Source organism: the organism of the source record quoted next, unplaced genomic scaffold (genome assembly GCF_019419815.1).
Source record: "Pyrus x bretschneideri cultivar Hongxiangsu unplaced genomic scaffold, Pyrus_bretschneideri_v1 Contig64, whole genome shotgun sequence".
Taxonomy (NCBI): Eukaryota; Viridiplantae; Streptophyta; class Magnoliopsida; order Rosales; family Rosaceae; genus Pyrus; species Pyrus x bretschneideri.
The window spans coordinates 775,045-796,777 of NW_025999803.1; the positions used below are offsets into that span (position 1 = coordinate 775,045).

General features: G+C 36.6%; 1 protein-coding gene across 1 annotated transcript; it reads left to right on the forward strand.

Annotated features, from left to right (window-relative positions):
- Positions 1-333: 333 nt before the first annotated feature.
- On the forward strand, positions 334-4,954 carry LOC103934663. The gene is made up of 10 exons (XM_009344416.3): positions 334-465; positions 593-785; positions 1,147-1,350; positions 1,644-1,741; positions 2,012-2,093; positions 2,166-2,369; positions 2,452-2,708; positions 3,813-3,903; positions 3,997-4,213; positions 4,636-4,954. The coding sequence occupies exons 1-10, from the start codon at positions 458-460 to the stop codon at positions 4,845-4,847; spliced, it is 1,566 nt and encodes a 521-aa protein (XP_009342691.1). The 5' UTR covers positions 334-457; the 3' UTR covers positions 4,848-4,954.
- The last annotated feature ends 16,779 nt before the right edge of the window (positions 4,955-21,733 follow it).

Sequence of the window (21,733 nt, forward strand, 5' to 3'; positions counted from 1 at the left end):
AGATATATGACATTGCAATGTTTAAAATATAAGGTATGAAATTGTGTTTCGATCCAAAATTGAGGTGATTATTTTAATAATTAAATATTTTATTAGGTGTTTGATCATTTGTACAAGTTGATTGACATGTCAGCAAAATATGGCATTGCATTTCATGTCATCACTTAACAGTTAATTTAATGAACTAATAATAGAGGTTTGACATTATAATGTTTAAAACATTAAATATGAAATTATAATGTTACCCATAATAAGGTGATTTTGTATAATTTACCAGCTTCAAACCAACGCAGGCCACTTGGGTTCGAATAAAGCAATTCACCAGCGTTAGGTCTGTTGGTCCACTTGGGTTCGAATAAAGCAGTTGAATTGGTAGTGCCAAACGAGTCTCTCAAAACCATCCCAAACGACGGCGTTTACCGGCTGCCTTGACTTCGAAAGCACGCCGATGTAGCAGATGGAGAGGTAAGCTTTCCCTTCGTCCATTTCAACTTCCCAAAAGTGACAAAACGCCCAACAAACAAACTTCACACAAATTCCAACTCACAAAAATCTCGATCAAATCCCTCAAAACTTCCATTTCTCTCGAAAGCGCGTGGATTCAATCGGCAATGGAGCAAGAAGACAAACAGCCGCTCAAGGAGGACAAAGTTCCTCCACAGGAAGAAGGAGAAGTAACTGTAGCGCAAGCGTCGCCGGCGAAAAGTGGCGGAGGATGGGGAGGTTGGGGCTTTTCTTCCGTCTTCTCAGATCTTCAGAAAGCCGCCGAAGAGATTTCTCGGAATGTAAGTGTCTCCAGCGTTTGATAAATGTATTTGAATCTGCATTTGTGTTGTAAGTTTACCTGATTTGGTGTATTTTGGAAATTAGGGTTTATAAGTTTGGGAAATGTTGATTAGTGGATGTAATTTTTGGTGGATTTAGATGATTGTGGAGTTAATTAACTGTTTTAGATTGCGAATCTGAAAGTAGGTTTAAGCTATTAAGAGTTTGGTGCTGTAATCTGATTACAAGTGTATGTTTTTATTTGTTTGTGGGAGTTTAATTATAAACTATGCAGAGACTTATGTATTTAGTCCATATGGAAGAGTTTAGGTTTGCTGCATTTTGTGGTCCGGTTTGTGAAGTAGCTGTTTTTGGATGCAGGCGGCTGTGGTTGCACAGACGGCAGCGAAGAGCCTTGCCGACATGCAAGCTGCTGAGGACGCAGAAGAATCTTCCAAGGACAAGGAAAGGGATTCTGAAAAGGAAAGCCAAGACGGCACTGAGAGCCGAGATAAGCATGAAAAGCAAAGAAAGGCTGCTCTTGATAAATTGGAGAAAGCTAGTCAGGATTCGCTTTTTGGTCAGGCAAGTTGTAAATTTACGGAGTTGAGATTTCTTTTTTATGTATCTGCAACTCTTTTGTGTTAATGCATTCATGCCGATCATATCTCAGTGAAGTTTCTTATGCTGAGTTCGTTATGTTTTCATTCCCTATGTTTTCTTATGTTGTACTTATTGAATGAAATGTATAGGTAATTAGCTATCGCTAATGCAAATTTAACACTAACTCTTTCTGTTGTTAAATTTTGCTTCAATCCTCTAAAGCTGATAACTTTCTTGTGTATTTCATTTGACATGCTACTTTTGAATACTTTCAGGGTTTGAAGGTGCTTGATAGTTCTGTGGAGAATTTTGCTACAGGAGCATGGCAAGCATTAGGAAATGCGTTGAAAGGGGGTACCGATCTAGTGCACAAGTATGTTCAACTGTAGTTTAATGCATTAGTATTTTTGCCATTATGCTACAGGAGAACACAAGTAGTTTTTTTAATGTCATGTAGAGAGAATCTTTTTACGATGCTCTGGATCAAAATTAGCAATCAGCAGATGGCTACAGTCCAGATAATCGCTCAAGATTCTAATTTTAACTTCTTACATAGATTATGGAGTTGATATATTTGTGAAGAGTTTGAATACCAAATTAGAAACAAAAACTTGACCCATACTTTCAACTTCTTGTTCTCTAGGATTGAGAATTCTGCTGTGAACCTTGGGGGATCTGTCCAGCAAGGTGGAGCTGATGGTTCTACTGCACCATCCTTATTAGAGGTTTGCATTTCCCTGCTACGTTTTTTTGGTTAACTAATGCGACATCATTGCTTATCTTGGTTTCTTGTACAGACTGGAAAAGCTTTTACATCAAGGGGAATGCAAGTGCTTGAGCTTGTAGGAAAGGAAACTTTGGATCTGCTGATCACAGAGACTGGTATAGAAGTCAATAAGAATTCTACACTTTCTGAAAAGGAAACCAGAGAGGATCAGTTATATGAGGAAGTGGGATTTGATCGATGCTTCTACATATATGGAGGTCCAGAACAGTTGGAGGTCAGTTGTGTAATTTTGAGGTTAAATATTGTTATTGTAAGGAATAAAATGTATTAAAGTTGTTATTTTGTAATACTGTCAGGAACTGGAGGGTTTGTCCAGCCATTATGCACTATTATTTAGTCGGAGAAAAGGAAAATTGTCATCAGAACAGAAGTCTATTTATGATGGAAAGCTTAAAGAGGTGCAACAGATTTTCAGTCTGGATATTAAGTTGGATGGAAGTGGTGCAGAGTCGGACAAAGGCAAAAAGAAAGAGACCAGAGATGATGGAAATACTGATGAGATGAAAACTCTTCATGATTCAAGCGTCAGTAAGGCTGCTGATATGGCGGCTGGGTATTATATCTTGTTCAATTTCTTTTTTTTATTGTCTTTTAATTTTTGCTTCCATGAATGGCTGTTTTAGTTATATTGATTTTTTATTACATTCATCTGATTTTCATAATTTACTCATTAACTTATCTTTTTTTTTCTTTTTTTGACAAACGATAGTGTTAGTGGGTTAAATTGTTAGTTAGGGGGGAGGGGGATCAGTGGGGATTGAACCTGCACCAGGGTGCATATGCATAATTGCTTTCTGCCACCGCGGTAATTTGCTCATTAACTGATCTTTAAGCTTGTATAAATCTACTAGCATAGTCTTACCTTTTTTGCTTCATTACTGTGTATTTGTCCACTCATTTTACAAACAAACGACTATGTGTACACTAAAGCCAGCATCTGATTACAGAAACTATAAAACTACATGATGAGACAGATTTTCATCAAGCCACTGTTGATGATGTGTCCTTTCCCTGTCCACCGTCCTTCTCAGTCTGAATTGATTGGAGATCTGAGGCTTCCTGCTAGTTGATTTTAAAAATAATATCTTTATAATCATTTGCTTATGGAGGTGTGTGTTTATGGATCATATAAGTCCCAACATCGCATCAGTTTGGTATTTGACATGCGTCACACTCTCAAAAAAATGTTAGGGTAATGCTAAGGAGATCACCAAGTTAAACCATATTTTGTAAACCACATGACGTGGTTGTTGGTGATTGGATTATTACTTAAGTATAGATTAACGTGCTTATTTTCTATTGGTGACACATCACTTGGTTTGCAAATGTGGTCTAAAAAGTTGTTTAGGTAGAATTACTCTAAATGTAAATCTTTTAAAGGTGGGACTGCTACAGGGGAGTCCTATGAAAAGCTATTGCTGGGTGCTGATATGTATTGTTTCAAAACCGGATTGCATTTTCTCACTTTACATATGTTTTACAATTTCAACAGCGTCCAATTAAAAGAAATGGAAGTCATTTGCTCCTCTTGGTTTTGTAACCTTGGCTGACATATTGCATTAGAAACATGCCTGGTCTTCTATACTTAGTTTTGTTTATTGTTATATCATGCTTTGTTACAATGACTTTTAAACTTCTCTACTTGCGTTCTTTTTAGGTTCACAAGTGCCTTGGCAGGACAAGCTGTTAACGATATAATTCAAAGAACCACTGGAAGATTAGAGAGTCTTCACTCAGAGGGGGTTCATGTACATAATTATCTAGTCTAACAGTATGGTATTCTGTCGGCTTTGCTTTTAATTGATGGGCTCAATAGTTCTGAAGCAATCATATTTTTGCAGAGACTGTCTGAATTGTGCTGTTCTGCTGTATCTCAACTGCTGATTCTTGGTAAATCCATCATATCTAGTGCAAACAAAACTCAGGTAGAAGATGTGGATGCTGATCTGGAGAATATTGATTGGCCTGAAGATTCTGTTGAGAAAGCAAAGATAATCAGATCAAAAGCACAAGCAATGGCAGGATATGTGGAGGCAGTGTCTAGCAGTTTCGTCACAGGTTGATTTCCTTGGTACTTTGTTCTTGCTGGTTATGCTCATAATTGACTACCTTTTCCTAGTTGAAAATCTGCCATTACAAAAATGTACTCTGAGATCTAATCGCTTATTGCTACTCAGTTGCTCAATGTAGACTGGTTAGCTACTAGGTGACTGGTTTGTTGCATCATTAGGAAGATAATCCTCATGGATACAGCAACGTATTGAACCCAAATATGTTATCGTTTGGGGTGCTAATTCCTATGTCTCCTAAACCCTCGTGTCTTTTCTTTATGCTTTTAGACTGAATTCTTGATGATTTTGTTTCACAGTGGATTAATGAAACCTATCAATAACGTGCACTTCTGAGGTCTTTGATGCCGTGTTTATTTCATGTAGCAAAGATATTTTTGTTGACAGTTTGATTTTTGATGAACTCTACAGGTATGTCTGATGTTGCCGAAGCTTATCTAGCAGCCATAAAGGGTGCTTCTGAGGAATCCCACGAAGAGCTCTCACAGACATCGATCCAAGAAAAAGCAAGTACTTTCTCTAAACATCTCCATGATGACCAGACCACAGCTTTGAGCAAAATCCAGGATGGGCTACTCTACTTGTCGTACGTTGTCATTTCGACCTCTATGCCTGCAGCATGAGTGACCTCAGATCTTTAAGTTCTATTTGTTTAGTTATGTAAATAGTCACATTTAGATTGAGCTTATTCAAGTGTTATACGAAATTGAAGGAAATTCTTAGAACACAATCAGCAACTTGTAACAGTAAGGTAGAAATTGTACGTTTGGATTAATTAATGGAAACTAGGGGTGGGCAAACAAGTATAGGAACCGCGGGTCGGGACGGGTAATCAAGGTTTTGGGGTGGGTACGGGCCGGTTTCTAATTTTGTAAGAAAAGAAACGGGGAGGGGCAGGGCAGGCCTTAGAAATTTCGTTTCGGGCTGGTTCTTGAAGTATAAGAACCGTAGATATCCGGACCGGCCCGTTTGTAATTAGAATGGACAAACGAGATTGATCTCCATCCAATCTTCATCGTTGGTTTTATGTTTCCTTGTCCTCGACCTATCAAATTCAACTCTATAACTTGAGTCTCTCTCGCCGTCTCGAGTGCATCGTCCCCTTCCCTCCACCACCCTGACATCACAACTGCCCTGGCGACCACCATCTTCTTGATTTGTCACCTCTATCTCGTTGTCTCGATCTGACATCCCAGACTTACAGAACCCAGTCACCCCATCACCCATCTTCTCAATTTGTCACCCCTCTTGCCGTCTTGAGTGCATCGTCCCCTCCCCTCCACCATCCCGACATCATGATGGCCTTGGCGACCACCACGACGGCCTAGCAACTTTGACGACATCCCAGACTTACAAAACCTAGTCACCCCACCACCCATCTTCTCGATTTGTCACCTCTCTCTCAGTCTCACAGGTAAAAACCAACCTCTATATATATAATTGATCCTCATTTCGAGTTCTCTGCTTTACTTCGGGTGTTAAATTCCTAAATGGTATGTGGGTCGAGTTTGATTTAGTTGTTTTTCGGCATTTCGTTGTAATCTGAATCACTTATTGTGTTTATTGTGCTAACTAATTACCAGATTAGGTCAATTTTATGTGATTAGTGCCAGCATTTTAAGGATCTGAATGTGATACTCAGCCTCAAAGGTAAAAACCAAAGCCCCATTTTCTTCTCGGCTTTATCAAATTTTGTTTTAAAATCAATTGAATTAAACCTATATTTGTTCATGCAAAATGTGGATGGACATGTGGAATTCTTGTTTACAAGTTTTAATAGGAATGTAAGCTGTTACCATTATTATTCAACTTCTTGTTAGAAATGTAAGCTGTGCTGTTTCTTGCCTTTGTATTAGTTTCATGTGTCTTTGTATTAGACACATGAAACTAATACAATTCTATCAACTGTGCTGTTTCTTTTTGTCCTTTTTTCTGGTAGTTTATTAGTCTTGGTTGATGATGCCTAGGGGCATCAACAGTATTATTTCATAGACAAGTTTGCAACTTTAATGAAAAAAAAAAGTGCAAGAAAGACAGAACAAGGTGTCATCTTACTTAATAGTACCATAAGTCTATGTTGATTATAGTGAGATTATGAGAAGGGTGCGCCATTGACTAATTTATTTTAGGTACCATAGGTCTATGTTGATTACAGTGAGATTCTGACCATTCTTCTTATTCTGGGGTTTTTTCAGTTTGCCACAGCCTCAACATCAAATGATATTGATGAAATACAAAAGTTTCTTGATACTGATGTGAGTTCAAGGTATTCACTCCATTCTTTTGACTTTTGAGGGGGCAAATGGATATCATTGTTATTTTGAATGTCTCGGATTTAATGTATCGAATGATGTTGGACGATGTAATGTTGTTAATCTATGAACTTGGATGTTGGACTTTGTATTTGGATTGGATGTGTTCTATGCAGGGAGTAGTGCAAAATCATCACGACACTGATATCTGATAGTGAAGTGAACTGTGAATCTGTGCAAATGTGAACTGCTGGGAATGAATTTGAATATGTGCAAATGTTAGTTTATATATATATAACCAAAAAAATAAAAAATAAAAAACCAAGGACCCGTGGACTCGGCCCTATCAGGCCCTTTTCAACCGAGCCGGGTTAAGTCCGGTTCCTATATTAGAATCTATTATCCTCGGCCCGGCCCGTGCCCAACCCTAATGGAAACCTTGATGAACATGAATGCAAAAATTTGTGTTCTGGTTGTGAAATTACCACTTTACAAGGCTTGTGTACATCTGCACGTGGCGTCCTGTGCTAATGATACAAAGATGTGGGCACAAAATTTAACACGTTTTTATTTTATTGGCACGAAACGCCACCGTAGTGGTGTACCCGTGCAATATGTCATTTGATGCGAGAATTATACGCACACAATTTAAACCCTCTTTTTGTCAATTGTAGTGAAGAATGTAAGTAGGGATCGTTCTTAACCGGGGATTAGGAGGGATTGCAAAATCACTTGGAAACTGACGTAAAATAAAGTTTGAAACACTAAACTAGACTCAAAGAATGCAAAACTAAACAATAAAAACACTCAAACAAATCAAAAGACTCAAAACAGCCCCAAAACACTCAAAACTGCCTTAAAATCACTTTCTGGGCAGTTTTGAGCACTTTGGTAACTTTGGACGAAATTGAGTAATAGAATGAATCAAAATGCTTAAAAACACAAACTAAGATACTTTCTAACTAAAATGTAATCAAACTAGGCATATTAAGAATTGAATCAAACTAGTCTAAATAGGCAGATTTGGTATTGTATCAAACTAGTCTAAATAGGCAGATTTGGTATTGTAACTTGAAAGTATAAGAACATGAAGTAAACACAAATAAATGAATCAACAACTAATAAAATGAGATAGTATCAATGGAGATGAAGCTAGGGATTCGATTTCACCATTGCTAAACCAAGTCCATGTTTGTTAAGTCAAAACGTATTCAACTCTCCAATCTGCAACTAGGGTTCGTTTTACTTATTTATGATCATCCATTTGATGTGTGGTTGTGATCAAGTACTCCTAATATGCAACCTAGTTGTGATGTTCAACTTAGATTAGCAAGTAAGAATCCATTAAGAACAAGAAAACTTCAAAGAATCAAAGAAATCACATGGCAGGATGTATGCATAGCAGTTTCTTCATTCATTCACATGTCTACCAAGATTAAGCATGATGTGTACTATAACCTTGATCAAATAATTCATAAGCAGCCCTAATGGTGATCAAACATTAAGATTAACAAACAAATTAAACTATAAAATCAGTGAATGAAACAAGAACACAGATTGGTGAATCAAATACTTTAACTTAATAACATGGAATAGTTTTGCAAGGCTACATCGAATTCACCCCTAGCCAAAGGGGGATTTAGTTCTTTATAACATTGAAATCAAAGAAACACCTAAACATTCCAACAACTCAAACATGAATTGTATGAACGTTTAAGCACTCTTTTCTTCCATTCCTCAATCATACAAAACAAAGAGAATTGAATTTAAACATTGAAATCAAAGAAACACCTAAACATTCCAACAACTCAAACTTGAATTGTATGAACGTTTAGGCCCTCTTCTCTTCCTCTTCTCTTCCTCTTCGTTGTAGCATAAGGTCTAGGGATAGTTGGTTGGGGGGATGGAAGTATGGTGTTTGGATTGTAAGGGAGAGCACGGCAAGGGTGGTTTGATGTCTACATTCTGAAATGGAAGAAGTGTGTGACTGAAATGTGTATGAATGAGAGTGAATGAGAATGAATGCAATGGATGCTTATTTATAGGTAAAATGGGGGGGAACATGACAGCTAGGAGGGAATGTGGCTGCATGTTTGAATGATTAAAGGGACATGTGAGGGTGCAATGATGAAGGAATAATCTGAAATGGGAGAGCATGTGGGTGGAAATGCATGTGGGTTAAAGTGGAATGATGATGGGAGATGCATGTGGCTGATTTATGCATGTGATTAAAGGGAGTGCATGTTTGAATGATTAAAGGGACATGTGAGGGTGCAATGATGAAGGAATAATCTGAAATGGGAGAGCATGTGGGTGGAAATGCATGTGGGTTAAAGTGGAATGATGATGGGAGATGCATGTGGCTGATTTATGCATGTGATTAAAGGGAGTGCATGTGCAATGGTTATAGGAAAGGTTTAAATGTCCTAGAACTAAAGGGAACAAGGTTCCAACACTTTGGTCTTCAATTAGGTCTTCAATTTCGTCCAACACTTTGGCTCCAAGCATAAGCTATCCATTCCAAGCCCAATTTTGCTCCAAAATGCTCCAAAATGCATCTTTTTGCTTCCTTAGCCATATGAACCTAAAAACACACGAAAATGGCTTAAACTACTAAAACAACTATGAATTAACAACATAGATGCACGAAAACAAGCTAAGTAAGTCGCCTAAATATGCTCCTATCATCATTCCCCTCACTCATTGTGGTTAAACGGTATGGTTTAGGTTCTTCACCACATTGCTGAAATTGACATATAATCCTGCTACAAAGATAGATGATTATGTTGTAAATATTAGTGGATGAATGAATGCCCACATAGTAATGTGGATTTGGGAAAAGAATGATGATTGTAATTGTGTGATACATTAAAAAAGTGTGTGCTATGTTTTTCAAGATGTAATTATTATGTTTGTTCGGAAAATTGGAATTGCTCTATAAATAGAGCGCTCCATTTGCTATCAAAATACACTGCGAAAAGAAAAGAACAATGACATCAGTATATCTCCCTCCCTTTTTTATCTGTCATCCTTTTGTGTTATACTTATAGTGCAATATTTTACACCTGCTTTGCTCCTGTCACTGGCAAAGGTTATCTCTCTAACTTGCCTATTTATAACACGTTATCAACACGACTCTCTAACCAGTTCTCATCTCCCTTCATCGAAAAATGCTTCCTTCAAGGATTTTACTGTTCTTCTTCCTCTTCTACCTCCTCTTCCTGATATATTCTCGTGAAGATCTGCTAGCACCATGCCTGCTTCTAGTTCTCAATATAACGATTACATATATCTTTGATTTCTTGTTTGGTGTAGTTCCTGATTACTAACCCAGTGTTTATTTATGTTAATTTTACTACAATCAAAGATGGTGCGTACAATCACCCATCTTAAACTGCAAATTTAATCTTATTGCAATCCAAGATGGTGCGGTATCATCCCCTATCTTGAGCTGTAGATTTAATTTATTGGAATTTTAGGTGGTGCGGTATAATCGCCCACCCTACTCTACATATTTAAATTTTCCTGCTAGTTGAGTGGTGCTAAATAATCGTCCATCTTATGCTATATTTTGTTTTCAATGAGAATGGTGCAGTACAATCGCCCTCCTCATTAATCATGTAAATCTCGAGCCTGAAGTTTTCGAGTGCTTATCATTTTGGCTTAAAGATCAAAATGAAAAATTTGTAAGAACCAGAAGTTCTAACACTACATCCCTCCAAAATACATATTATTGCAAGTTCTTACATATCTCATTTTTCTTTTAGAAAAGAAAATGGCGAACTAGGCAAAGCTTGATTTTGTTGCCCTGGACATTATTGGGAAGAACTAGCTTACCTAGGTAATGGATGCCAAGATCCATTTAGAAGCAGGGAATCTTGGAGAAACAATCAAGGAGGATAACAGTGCATCTTCTCAAGATTGGGCGAAGGCCATGATCTTTATGTGTCGCCACCTTGATGAAGGACTAAAGAGTGAATACCTAACAGTTAAAGATCCATTAACCCTCTAGAAAGCATTGAGAAATAGATACAATTATCAGAAAACGGTGATTCTTCCAAGGGCTCGTTATAAGTGGACTCACCTGAGGATCCAGGATTTCAAGACGGTGGCTGAGTACAATTTTGCGATGTTCAGAATTAGCTCCCAGATGAAGCTTTGTGGGGAAACCATCACTGAGGAAGATATGCTAGAAAAGACTTTCAGCACCTTTCATGCCTCCAATGTGCTCCTGCAGCAGCAGTATAGAGAGCGAGGCTTCACTGAATACAACCAGCTGATATCTGTGATCCTGGTAGCTAAACAAAATAATGAGTTTCTGATGAAGAATCATTAGTCCCAACCTACTGGATTTGCACCATTCCCATAAGTGAATGATGATTCCCTCAAAATGAACAACATATCCTCTCGTGGCAATAATTACAAACGAGGACATGGCCATAGGCAAGGTCGGTGGAACGAGAAAGGCAATAAGCATGGTGTTCAGTTTCACAACCAGGTTCCAAGGCATAATTCAGGCCTGAGCTTCCAAAATGTAAATTGCCACAAAGGCAAAGCTCATATGAACAATGCTCTTAGAAACTCTGAAGGAGCCTGCCATAGGTGTGGTGGCAATCGGCATTGGGTGCATACTTGTCGTACCCCAAAACATCTGGTGGATCTATGTTAAGCCTTCCTCAAGGAGAAGGGTGTTGAGACCAATTTCCTCGACCAGCTAAACCAATGGATATACCTGATCCAGTGTGCGACCTATCATGACAGTTGAACACAACCCACCTAGATGTCTTGGACTTCATTGTAGAAAGAGGGAATGAAGTGTATCGGTCCAATTGAATCATTTATGTTTAATGTACTTTTATTATTCTGAACTTGTAGTTTAAAACTCACATTTCAATTCAATAAAAGTGGCATTTCAATTTCCTTTTATTGTGAATAAATTGTTTTTAATCGTGATCCCCTTTACTCAGAAACCATGGATAAAAACTATAGTCATTCTCAAAACAAGAGCAATGATGGAGATATTTGTCTTGCAGACAGCGCAACCACACATACAATACTTCGAGATCAAAAATATTTTTCAAGCTTGATGCTTACAAAAGTAAAGGTAACAACGATATTAGGCCAATTAGATGTAATTGAAGGCTCAGGGAAAGCCCAGATCATGTTACCAAATGGAACAATATTGTCCATATAGAATGCATTGTACGCTACTCGATCTACTCAAAATTTGTTGAGTTTTAAAGACATACGTCTAAATAGATACCACATTGAAACTAAAAGTGCAGAAAATGTGGAATATCTATGCATTACCTCCAATGATACCCAGAAGCGTATATTGGAGAAGTTGCATGGTTTGTCGAGTGGATTGTATTATGCATACATAAAGACAATTGAATCATATACTGTCATGAACCAAAACTTCATTGATTCAAAAGTTTACATGTTTTGGCATGACCGTTTGGGTCATCCAGGATCCACCATGATGCGTAGGATCATTACCAACTCTAATGGACATCACAACTAAAGGTTGATTCTGAATCCCCATCATTTTTGCAAAAGAATTCAAGGGGATATTTGTGGGCCTATTCAACCATCTTGTGGACCATTTTGATATTTTATGGTTTTGGTTGATGCATATACCCGATGGTCACATGTTTGTCTCTTGTCTACTAGAAATGTAGCTTTTACGAGACTTCTTGCTCAGATAATTAAGTTGCGAGCACAGTTTCCAAATTACCCCATTAAGTCAATCCGACTTGATAACGCTGGTGAATTTACATATCAAACCTTTGATGATTACTACATGACATTGAACATTGATGTTGAACACCCTTTTCCTCATGTCCATACTCAAAATGGTCTAGCAGAAGCATTTATCAAGCGACTTCAATTCATAGCTCGCACTCTGCTCATGAAAACAAAATTGCTAGTTTCTACATGAGGATATGCCATCTTGCATGCTGCATCATTGGTTCGATTGAGACCTATAACCAACCACCAATACTTATCAATAAAACTCATGTTTGGGCATCAGCCAAACATTTCACATTTACGAGTTTTTGGTTGTGCTGTTTATGTGCCTATTGCACTGCCACAACGCACTAAAATGGGACCTCGGCACAGACTGGGAATTTATGTGGGTTTTGAGTCACCATCTATCATTAGATATTTGGAACCCTTGACAGGTGATATGTTTACAACTCATTTTGCTAATGGTCACTTTGATGAGATAATCTTCCTGTCATTAGGGGGAGAAAAGACCGTTCCAGAAGAACAGCAAGAGTTGACATGGGTTGTACCTACCTTGTCTCATTTTGATCCATGTAGCACTCAATGTGAAAATGAAGTGAAAACGATCGCTCATCTTCAAAGTATTGCTAATCAAATGCCAGATGCATTTAATGATGCTATGTAAAGTGACAAAATCACATATACCAGCTGCAAATACACCTGCAAGAATTGATGTCCCTGTTGGACAAAATAAAGTGGCAGCGAATGATTCATAAGGTGCACGCCTGAAATGTGGTAGACCCCTAGGTTCAAAAGATTCAGCCTCTCGAAAGAGAAAGACGAGGGCACAACTGAATCCAAATGAAATTATTCAGGAAAACAAAATGAATGACAGATCCACAATTCATAATCCTGAAAAAGAAAATGTCCTTAATGAAACACATGCCCCTGAACAGACAAAGGTACATGAAAGCAAAGAAATCTCCATAAATTATGCTTGTACTAATGAATTTTGAGATCAGAATGAAATAATCATCGATGATATGTTCGCATTCGCAGTAGCCACTGAAATTATATTAAGCGATGACATTGAGCCCCACTCTGTTAATGAATGCAAACTGAGACAGGATTGACCTAAGTGGAAAGATGCAATCCAGGCAGAATTAAATTCCTTGGAAAAGCGAAATGTTTTTGGACTAGTAGTCTAAACTCCGCCTTATGTAAATCCCGTGGGTTAAAAATCGGTATTCACAAGAAAGCGCAATGAGAAAAACGAGATTGCGAGGTATAAAGCACAACTCGTTGCACAAGGCTTTTCACAAAGACCTGGAATTGATTATGAGGAGACATACTCTCTTGTAATGGACGCAATTACGTTCCGTTACTTGTTTCAGAAAAAACTTGATATGCGACTTATGGATGTCATCACTGCGTATCTATATGGAGAATTAGATACTGACATATTGTTGACTCTAAAAATTACAAAACCTACATGGCGCGCAGGCCGAGTAACTAATAAGTTAACTATGTCCTTCGGTTGAATGCGGGGCGTGCCAACTCGTCGGCCGAGCTCGGCCGAGGAGTAAAATTTGATGATGTCGCGTTGAGCGCGCTGTTGACTTCTGTATCTTGCGATTGCGACCGAGGAAGGAACGCTCTCGGTCTCTGAGTTCTATAGCCTGAAGACAAGGCTACTAATTCTACGGAGTTCACAAATCGTCGGAGCCTGATTCGGTCACTGTGATTATATTCGTTAGAGTATAAGCACGCCGAATCGAGACCAAACTATATGGGCACAGGTACTCGAATGTGATATATGTCTTGATGGTAAACGTAGTTCGGCCGTTAGAATGCCGAACCCTGAAACTTACTTGCGAGTATCCAATCATAAAATCACTCGGCGTCCAATGCGCCGAGCAATGCAATTCGTAACACCCAACTATGCCGAAAAGGCTAGTAAGATGACCTCTACCAACAAGGGTTCGAAAACCCTTCTCGGCCGAGACTTAGATAGATAATCAGTCGACCCCGACGCAGTGCTGTTTATCCAAACTGAAGGTGCTTCTCGGTCGGCTGATTCTGCGGCAGCAGTGCTGTTTATCCAAACTGAAGGTACTCGCCGGGTGCTTCCACAGTGCTGTTTATCCAAACTGAAGGTGTGTCGGCAGGAAAAGAAAAGGAAAAATCTCAAGGTGTTTGAGAGGTTTTGCGCAGGGCAATTGTATGCTGATTTGAAGGGGCCTCATATGTTGCACGATTTCTTGTATTTATAGTACCCCATTCCTTGAAACCAATTCTGATTTGGATTGGGAGTCCTTGTCCCATTTCGACTCTAACTCGAACAAACCTACTCCCACTGGGATTCTGAATTTTCCTCCTTTTCAAGACTCCATTCCTTGCCGGTCGAGAATCCTGGTCGCACCAGGACTTCCTCGACCTTTTCTATTTATCCGGATTACTTAGGATAGGATTTGGCCGACCCTACCAGCTGGCCCGGGATTTATTATTCGGCCCATAGTATTTGTCATCACCTTGGGCCGAGCACATCCTGCTGCTTGGCCCAACAATAGTATTTTGGGCCCAAACACATATACATGAAGGTCGCAAAAGGACTTAAGTTTCTTGAAACAACTAATAAACCATGAGGTATGCTCTCAATCAAATTAAGGCGATCATTGTATAGGCTAAAACAATTTGTACGAATGTGTTATAATCGTCTCAATAAGTATTTGATCAAAGAAGGGTATACCAACAATGCCATTTGCCCTTATGTGTTCATTAAGAAATCCAATTTTGGATTTGCTATAGTGACAGTATATGTCGATGACATGAACCTAGTTGGAACTCCTGAAGAGCTTAATAAAACTGCTGAATATTTGAAAAGCGAATGTGAAATGAAAGACCTTGGAAAAACAAAATATTGTATCGGCCTGCAGATCAAGCATTATGCTAGTGGAATTTTGGTCCACCAATCAGCTTACATTGAAAAAATCCTGAAGTGATTTGGCATGGACAAGGCTCATCCACTCAACACGCCAATGGTCGTTCGTTCTTTGGACATTAAGAAAGATCCATTCCGTCCAAAAGAAGATGATGAAATGGTGGTTGGTCCATAAGTACCATATCTGAGTGCAATAGGTGCTTTACTGTATTTAGCACAATGTACTAGACCAAATATAGCTTTTTCAGTTAACTTGTTAGCAAGGTATAGCTCTGCTCCAACAATTCGTCATTGGAAATGAGTCAAAGATGTTTTGTGATACCTTCGTGGGACAACATATATGGGTCTCTTATACTCAGAGAAACCTACAAATGACCAGATCCTTGTTGGATATGTAGATATGCTTTTCTCTCTAATCTGCATAAAGCCCGCTCACAAACTGGATATGTGTTCGTTAATGGAGATGCAACAATTTCATGGCGCTCAACAAAAGCAAACACTAGTTGCTACATCTTCAAATCACTCAGAAATACTTGCTTTACATGAAGCAAGTCATGAATGTTCTTGGTTAAGATCAACGATCCATCATATCCAGAATTCATGTGGTCTACCTTCAAAGATAGACACTCCAACTGTCATCCATAAAGATAATGCAACCTGTGTTGCCCAAATGAAGGAAGGATTCATCAATGGCGATAAGATTAAACACATATCTCCAAAGTTTTTCAGTGCACATGATCTTCAGAAGCTAAAGTTATTAAAGTCAAACAAATCCACTCTAATGAAAATCTGGCAAACCTGTTCACCAAATCCCTACCAAAGTGCACGTTTCAGAAGCTAGTGCAGAGTATCAGATTACGTCAACTTACCAATCAGCTAAATTTAGAGAATGCAGAATCAGGGGGAGCATCCATAATACATGTATGTTGTACTCTTTTTCCTTCGATTAGGATTTTTTCCACTGGGTTTTTCCAATCAAGGTTTTAACGAGGCAATATGAGCATACTTAACACTATATCAACAATCCAGGTAAAGTTGTACTCTTTTTCCTTCGTTATGGTTTTTTCCCACTGGGTTTTTCCGAGCAAGGTTTTAACGAGGCAACTGATGTTGATATATGGGCATCCAAGGGGGAGTGTTGTAAATATTAGTGGATGAATGGATGCCCACAGAGTAATGTGGACTTAAAAAAAGAATGATGATTGTATTTGTGTGATACTTTCAAAAAGTGTGTGCTATGGTTTTCAAGATGTAATTATTATGTTTGTTTGGAATTGCTCTATAAATAGAGCGCTCCGTTTGCTATCAAAATACACTCCGAAAAGAAAAGATCATTAACATCAGTATATCTCCCTCTCTCTTTTTTATCTGTCATCCTTTTGTGTTATAGTTACAGTGCAATATTTTACACCTGCTTCACTCAGGTCACTGGCAAAGGATCTCTCTAACTTTTGCCTATTTATAACATATTAGTGCAATTTGGCATCACGTTGAATGAAATGTTAACATTAGTTGTCCAAGCGCTTAGATAATTTTCAATCATTAATATGTATGTAGGTTCACAATGCATCAATATTTGCACGTGTCCACTAATGTCCTCCACACTCCTTGCTTTTACTCAGACTAGTCTTTCAATTATTAGTACTAATCCTCTTATCATTTGCATCCCTTAAAAAAGAGAACTAGAATAATCCTTGCATATTTTTAATATGTTTTAGATTAAAGGGATTTTCTAACTTTAATTCTTGAAGAAGATAGAAATTTAAAATAAACCTGCTGTTAGATTACATATTGATTATAGTTCCTTGATGTGTCCTTAATTCAAAATAATTAATGTGTATTTTATTCAGTGTCTCCCATTAAATATTTAAATTTATTAATATACACATTTTAATATATTTTTTTACCAAACCAAAGTTTTAATTTTTTTAATTTATTAATTTTATTTAACATTTTTCAAACTTGAAAAAACTCAATTAATGTAACTAAATATTAATACCGAAATGTATGTACTGAAATGTTAGTACCGAAATGTATTATATTGAATTAATGTATTTAAATGTTAGTACGAAATGTATCTACCCAAATGTATGGACCAAAATGTATTATATTAAACTAATGTACCTAAATGTGTGTACCGAAATGTATTATATTAAACTAATGTACCGAAATGTATTATATTGAATTAATGTATCTAAATGTTTGTATCGAAATTTATATACTGAAATGTGTGTACCTAAATATATGCACCGAAATGTATTATAATGAATTTAATGTACCTAAATGAAGAAGATAAAGTATATCGATGAAAAATATAAATTAGTTTATCTAAATGTTCACAACAAAATATATTACGATGAATTAAATGAAAATTATAATTATACTGAAATAAAATCAATACATTAAAATTAGCAAGAAAAGGAGAAACAATTAAAACATCAAAAATATAATTAATAAATGAGATGATTAATGTATCAAAGGACTAAAATTAGATTTTGATCTTAATTATGGTTTTAGTCTAAAAATCATCTTTGTCAAGGATTAAAATGAAGTTTCTTATAGATTTTAAACATGGGTTCCTTTTTAGGATTTGATTATTGTGCTTTAAAAAACATCCTTATCATCATTTTTCTATTTATTTAAATTACATTTCATTATTGATTTTTTTTAAATTAAAATATTAATTATTGAATTCCGAATATGTAGATATTCTTTTACGTGTCCTTTTTTGTAGGGAAACAGTTTTCTGGTTTTTGATTAATTAGTGATGTCTATCGTTTTTTGTTTGTTTGATTTGCTAGAGCTGTTAAAATGATCAAATTTTTAAAATGACCAAATTTATCACAAGGGAATTGTTATTAGCACTCCAAAAATCTCATTCTACACTTCTAACTTTCTGTATTAGGAAATGTGTTTCTATATTAGGAAAGAAAAATACACATGTGAGCAGTGTAGAATAAGATTTTTAGAGTGCCAATAACACTTCCTTATCAGAAACTTCATTATATTGACTCGAAGGCCTCAAAACAAGACTCCAGTATGTAGGTGCTAATTAATAATATTTCCATACACCAAATAATCATTACACGTCAAAATAACGTTAAAGGATATACCAAATGATTGGTACGTTTCAACGTCACATTACATAATGTTTCATCAGTTAAATACATACCAAAAACACAAAAATTTAACGTGCCTAGCTTCTAGTAGTTCCAAATTAATACTATTTCATGAACCAAATAATTATTGTGTCAAAATAACATTAATGAACGTACCAATTAATTGGTACATTTCAAACTTTCAAACCTCAAGTACTTTTTATATAAAGTTATCAACTCTTAGAACAAAATGCTCATCACTTGCAAGTGTATTGTATTGTTCATCCACAAAAGTGCAGCTGCTAAGATAGTCTTTCAAAAATATGTATGTCTAAAGCCACAATTTGCATGATGTCATGGACAAGATGCAACTAAAGTCTTGAAACGCTCATATTACGCTGGAAAGAATTCTCTTGGGCCTTGTTGAATTCCACTAATTCTTTTCCTCAAAAGAATGACTCTTGAAGTTGGAAAGAATTTCTCTAAGAATGCTTTCTTCATGCTTTCCCAAGAGGTGACAGTTCCAGGTGCTAATTCAAATAGCCAATCTTTAGCCTTTTTGAAAATAAAGAATGGAAAAGTTTTCATCTTCAGAATATTTCCATCTACATTAATTGGTGTCATGCTCGAGCACACCACTTCAAATTCCTTAAGATGCTTATTCGGATCTTCCATGGACAACCCATGGTATTTGGGAATGTGATGCAGCAAACTAGACTTTAATTCAAACTCATCGGTTTTGCCTTGAACTGCCCTAGGGTATTGGATGCAAAAGGGAACAGTATTGTCCAATCTCGAGGCTAAAAGTTCCTTGATTGTTCGATTGTCAACAGCCATATCTTGTTCCTCTTCCAATTCTGTTTCAGTTTCAGCTTCAAATTCAGATTCGGGACTAGAACTAGGTGGATTGAATTCTGGCTGCTTCCTCTTCCTTCTCAAAGTTCATTCAAAATCATCGTCAAATTCTAATATATTCTCACAAACAGATTGAGAACTTCGAGTCATAAACAAGTACCTGAACCAAAAGAAAACAAAACAAAATCAGACACAAAAGAAAAGACACGAACATAAACAAAAGGGAAGATTAGCAATTTTGCTAATCCTCGGCAACGGCACTAAAATTTGATGTGGTAGAAACTAACATACAAATTAAACCCTATAAATTATGCAATCGTAGTATGAGTAAGTAGGGAATCGTTTTATTCTGTGGATTAGAAGAGATGCTAATCAACACAAATTAAACTTATAAACCTGAAAACTAAGTTAAAATAACAACAAAACAATGACTGGGGAGATTTTGGACAAATTTAATTAAAACAAAAGTAAAGTGCAGCAAGTAAATTAAGTTGTGAATGAAATATGGAGAAGAGGATAGCTAAAGGATTCTTCTCCACACATGAATCATATGCATACAAATCGATTTCCAGTTATTCTTCCTATAAACCATGAATGACAATACCCCAAATTAATTGTAAACAGCACTAATTAACTCTTAAATTTTCCTAAGTTCATTGAATTGGACTCAGCGACGCAACCAAATTATTCTTCTCAAGTTCCCTAACTATGAAAAGTATGATAGAGATACTTCTCAAATATCATTAAGTTCTGTGAAAATCATAAGCATTGACAAAGCTTTCGTAACTATGAAAAGCATGATACTCCTATCAAGAATTTACTTAACTCAATCATGACTAATGACTTTTACTACTTAGAAATATAAGTTCATAACAATTAGGTGAAATTCCCTTATATTCGAGCATCAAATCCCTGCATGCAAACTAAGTGTGCACCCTTAATAAACGTACAAGAATGAGTTCTCTATAAAGCAGATAAGTAAATCGCGTTCATATTTTATGAAACAATAACCGGATGTAATCAATTTATATAAAACATATGATCATGGCTTCAAATTCTCCTCTAGCTAAAAAGAAACTTAGTTACACATGTTCATCATAACTGAAAAGCAATCTAAAATAAACATTGAAATTTAAAACAAAGATAGAAAGAACTCTAAAAATTCCAGCAACTTCAATGGATGAATGGTAGGCATGGCAACTCTAAATCTCTACAGGAATTCCATATATATATGGGGGGGGGGAATGGCTAAATCCAAGGAGGAAAAGGTTTTGGCATTTTGAATTAATTTAGGACTCTAAAAATCAGGTAGAGAGTGTTGGAATGTGATTAGGATTCCTCCTTGCAACTGGAGATAAGATAAGATAATATTGGATACGATAAGATAAGATAACATAGGATAGGATAAAATAATGTTCCTCTCCAACTAGGATTCCTCTTTCTTGTGTAATTCCTTGCCTTCCAAGCCTCAACTTTAATTTCTCCAGATTTTAGCACATGTCTAGCACCATTTAAACACCAAAAATGTTCAGCCCATATGCTATCCACGCATGCTGTCCAATCCAAGTCCAAAACTGTTCCAAATTGCTCCATTTTGCAATTTATTGTCATCTTTACCAATTGGACCTACAATAATACAAAAATAACTAAAATTACTACAATAAATAGAAATTAACTAAATAAATGCAAAGAAATAAGATAACAAAATCTCATAAATATGCTCCTATCATGTAGTTTGTGTATTTCATGGTTTGGCAATGTCATGTAGGCGTCTTTTATGCATGATTTGTTTTTCGCCAAAAGGTGTAACATAGTCTTGCAATTGTAAATAGTTTGATCCTCAAGAACTTCTCAATTGACGATTTGGCTATATTCATGATTTCAATACCAGGTAAATGAAATTCATACTTTAACTTATTGATTTTGATGTCGGTATGGGAAGGTTCATCGTTTTGTTTAAATTATACTGGCACGAAAATTAAAAATACATGTAGGTTTTCTTCTTCATTTATAGCTTTCTACTATAGTGTCTATTTGCATGTTTTAATGATAAATCTCAATTCATGGATAAAGTGTCAATTTCAGAAAAATTCGTTGAGAAATCAAATATTGGTGAAGTTATATAATTGACGAAAGTGTAATGAAACATTACTGGCAGATTATTTTTCATGACTAATATTTGTTGAATAACTTATATATTAATCTCCAAATAACCTATTATTTGGATATGCTAAACATATAATCAAGCAAGACCATATGCATGGCTCCAATATTGTGGTCTCACAATGTAGATTAATCAGGCAGGACCACCAATTGAAATAATGTAACCAGGTAGCTAGTGACCCCCTCCCCCAATGTGGACTAACCAGGTGGGGTCAATGCGAACTAACCAGACGGAGTCACCCCTAAAATGCGTAGGGTCCACTAATGCGGATTAACCATGCAAGACCATAGTCATTCACATAACAGTATGGTCTGTCAATGCAGATTAACCAAGTGGGACCATCCATGTACCATACTATTATATGGTGCAGTCGCATCATCACACATCATACCTCATACATCAACACCTATAATTTACAATGTGGGCATATACATTATCAATTTCACATGACAACCAAGTACATACAGAT